This window comes from Myotis davidii, unplaced genomic scaffold (genome assembly GCF_000327345.1).
Source record: "Myotis davidii unplaced genomic scaffold, ASM32734v1 scaffold826, whole genome shotgun sequence".
Taxonomy (NCBI): Eukaryota; Metazoa; Chordata; class Mammalia; order Chiroptera; family Vespertilionidae; genus Myotis; species Myotis davidii.
This window is the reverse complement of record NW_006297142.1, coordinates 814,891-818,728: the sequence shown is the minus strand read 5'-3', so window position 1 is coordinate 818,728 and position 3,838 is coordinate 814,891. Positions and strand designations below refer to the sequence as shown.

The window sequence follows — 3,838 nt, the reverse complement described above, 5'->3', positions numbered from 1 at the left end:
CTGGGCCAGATGGCCTCCTCCAGCGACAATGCATCTCCCCCACGTCCTCACTGGCGCCGGGTCACAGAGCACGCAGCGGAGCCCGGGTGCAGCACAGGTGACCACCCTGGTCAGTCTTCCCTTTACCAAGTACACCCAGGCCTTCCCCAGAGTCCCCTGCTTCGCCCCAGTCACTGTCCCTGGGTTCCAAGGACTCGGCTTTGCCCCTCAGTAGAGCCTCACCTGCCTTTGCCTGGCTACTGGGGGGGGAGCCGTTAGCCCTTGGTCTTTCCAGGGAAGGGGGGGGGGTCAGGTCCTGGCTGGGCCCAGAGGGAGACAGTAAATGCGGAGAGGAGGGAGGAAGGCTCCTAAGGGACGGGGGATGCCCTTGGAGGCTCCGTCTGACACTGGGATCATGTCATGGGAGGGAGAGGCTCAGGCTTCACCACGGAAGTCTGTGAGGGTCACACCTGACGCTGAGGCCAGACCACGGCTGGCTCTTTGGTTCCGCCCTGAGGACAGAACCCCCTGGAGGGGGCGCAGGCACTGGGCTGACTTTCCACCTAGTGGGTTGTGCTGAGACCTGCAGGAACCACTTCCGGTTATGGATTCTCCATCCCCACCCTCAGGCCTCTGCCAGCGCCTGCAGCTGGGACTGTGCCCACCAGGCCCCTCCCACCTGGGAGACAGCCGCTCTGCAGGGAGGTGGAGGGTCAGGTCAGAGGTCACGTGGGGAGAGAGAATGGGGTTCAGGAAGTCAGATGGAAGAGACTCCAAAGGACTTGGCTCAGCCCCGAGGGTGTGAGGACCCGCCCAGCATGGCTGGCCACTGGGCACCTTCACCGGGAAAAGGGCAGTGGCGGCCCCAGCGCCCCCACTGGCCCTGCCCGTCCTGGTGGGGCCCCTGAGGAGGGGCAGGCCTGTGGGGCACCTGAGCGCCTCTGGGTCTCAGAGCCACGTGGACACTGGCCACTCTGAGCCGCAGGCGGCACTGCTCCTCTGGAACGGAGCCCTCTCCTGCTGGAACATTCTCTGAGTCTGAACCTAGGAGTCCAGCAGCCTTGGGCTCACCTGGGACCTGAGAGACCCTGGAGGAGACGGCGGTGAGACCAGGGCGGCCTCGGACCACCTCCTCTCCACCATCGCCCCAGCTTCTCTCCTGGGCGCGGGGATCCAGGGAGGGGAGGCCGGGGAGATGCAGCCTGTGTTCCAGGCCACAGCGCTGCAGGGGCAGGTCCCTGACTCACGAGAAGGTGACTCCGTCCTGCTGCTTCTGCGACACAGACCAGGCGGCAGTGGGGCCTCCCACGGGACCGCCCACACTGGCCTGCGGGGGTTTCTGTAGAAGTTCCAGAGCCCCGGGATCGGACACCCCGAGTGCAGGGCTTTGGGGGCTGGTCCACAGGGCACGGGAAAGGTTTATTCTGACCCACCCCCCTCCCCATGTCAGTCACCTGGACCGGAGAAGGGCCCTTCCCGGCTGATGGTGTCTGAGTGGACGTGACACTCACCGTCAGAGCAGCAAAGGGCCAGAGTGACCAGCAGCAGAGACAGGGCCAGCTTCATGGTTCCTGCGGCTGAGCGTTCAGCTGAGCAAACCGTGAGCGCTGAGGAGCTGGGCTGAGCAGCCTGGGAGCCCAGGGCTATTTGTACCCGGGGAGCCTCCCTGGTCCTGCCACAGGGGACGGGCAGGTCACAAGGCCTGGCCTCCAGCCACCCTTCCTCACGGTTGGCTGATGCCATCCATCAGCATCCACAGCCCAGGGACTTGGTCAGAGTGGGACTGGCTGGCACCGAGCACGGCTCTCTCAAGCACCGACCAAGGTGGGAACGCCCCATCGAAGGAGAGGAGCCCCTGGGATTCAGCTCCTTCAGTGCGGACAGGGTCCGCTTTGCGCTTCCCTCAGCCCAGGGCCTGGCACTAGAAGAGGGTCCGCACGTGTCCCTGCAGGAGATCGTGACCCCGAGTGAACGCGCTCTCAGGGTGGCTGGGCCGCAGCCTCAGGGTGAAATGGTGCCCGCGGTGCCCGGGCTGCTTAGGGCAGTGGAGGGAGTCAGTCCGTGGTGTCTGCCTCCCCCGAGAAAACAGTGCCGAGAGGAGGACCACCCTCCCACTGCCACCTTCCTGCTCGAGCGCCTGTGGAAAGCCATGCCCACACCTTCAGATCCATCAACGCCCACGTGTCCTGGTGACGCTTTCACTTGTCGGGTCAGAGGTGGCCCCTGTGGTCATTGGGCCCCACAGGAGAAGCGCCCACAGGGCTGGTCCCACCTGAGTTGACCGTGGGCCGCTGCTCCATGGGCACAGGGAGGCCGCCCGCCTCGGGGACAGGCTGTGGGAGCAGGTGACGGGCAGCGGGCTTGAGACCACGCAGTCGTCCTTGTCACTGGGGGGGGGGGGTGCACAGGAGCACAGCCACTCGGCAGGACAGCTGGGCAGTTCCCTGTGACCGACACGCCCTCTCACCACACCCAGCACAGCACCTGAGACCCCGGGGTCCCGGCAGCATCGGGCCTGGTGCTGACCCAGGGAGGCTCCGTGTGTCCGGAAGGAAGGGGGAGGTGGGACCTCTCTCTACTTTCCCTTTGTGTTTTAATACCACCGGGGCCATGAGAAGCACCCAGCGGGCGCCTTCTGTACGTGCTGGACGGGCATTTAGGCAGCAGCTGGTGTGGAACCTGCCCAGGAATTGAACTGGCAACCCATCGGCGCACAGAGTGACGCTCAACCACTGAGAGGCCCCGGCCAGGCTCTCGATACCTTCTGTCAAGTTTTCTGTGAACTAAAAGCTGCTGTGAAGTAAAGACTAGCAAACACAGAGGCTCTCAACTTGTTGAAAACATTCCCTTTAAACCAGGGAGGATGCATATCAAAAGCCATCAGTAAGTTGGTCATACTCCTATATAATAAAGAGCTAATATGCAAATGGTCATTACACCCTCGCACCCTCATGCCAGGGCCGGGAGACATGAGGCCAGATCTGGGGACCTTAGGCCACACCCACAACCCCGGTGTTGGGACCAGGGGACCTGAGGCTGTACTCTCCATTGGGCAGGGCTTGACGGAAGACCTGAGGCTGCACCCACCACCGGCGCCAGGCTGGGGAACCTGAGGCTGAGTCATCCGCCCTGCAGGACTTGATGAGGATGGAGCCGGTTGGGTCTGGGTCTCAGGAAATTTCCAGGCAGGCACACGTGGGCGGGGAGTAGACTCTGGGTCCCGCAGTGCGCCCCAGACTCTGACAGGAGGGAGATTTTCATATACATTTTACTAATTTTCTTTTATCTCTAAAACTTCTATTATAGAGAAAGAGCAAATAGCAATATTAAAATATTCCCTTTAATTAATTCCCCTTTAATGTACAGGAATTTCATGCACCAGACCACTAGTATATAGATAATTAATCAACCATCAGAGAAATCTAACACAATCTAGTGAGAAACGCAGTGAGAACGGGTGAAAGTTGATGCTGTAGCTGAATTCAGGATCAGCCCAGGGACAGCAATCCTCCCTGCAAACCTGTCACCGTGGACCTAACAGAAACAGTGGCCCCTTGGCGACAGGACCTGTAGCAGCAACAAAAACACACCGACGTCCACACACATGAAGCAGGCAAACCCTAAGGATGAAATCACCAACATTTCCTCTGCAACAGGACCAGGGATCTAAGAACACCACGCACACACCTGAGGGAACATTGGAGCATTTACAGTCCACTTTTCGGGTATCATTCTGCAGGTTCGTCCCCCCAGATCAGAGCCCTAACGGCAGCTTCACACGTTGTTGAGAACCTGGAGGCCGTTTGGGTCTCTTTCAAATGTGGGACGTTGCCCTCAATGGGTTCAGAGCAAGAGCCCA

General features: G+C 60.7%; 2 protein-coding genes across 2 annotated transcripts in view; both read right to left on the bottom strand.

Moving 5' to 3' along the window:
- Positions 1 to 1,620, bottom strand: part of LOC102774900 (secretoglobin family 1D member 2-like) — a 3,070-nt gene extending 1,450 nt beyond the window's left edge. The window contains exon 1 of the mRNA XM_015569845.1: positions 1,491 to 1,620. Coding sequence (XP_015425331.1) covers positions 1,491 to 1,545 — 55 coding nt within the window. The 5' untranslated portion in view covers positions 1,546 to 1,620. The remainder of the gene's footprint in view (positions 1 to 1,490) is intronic.
- LOC102774609 (mammaglobin-A-like) overlaps positions 1 to 3,838 on the bottom strand; it is a 28,425-nt gene that overhangs the window by 11,784 nt on the left and 12,803 nt on the right. The window lies entirely within an intron of this gene.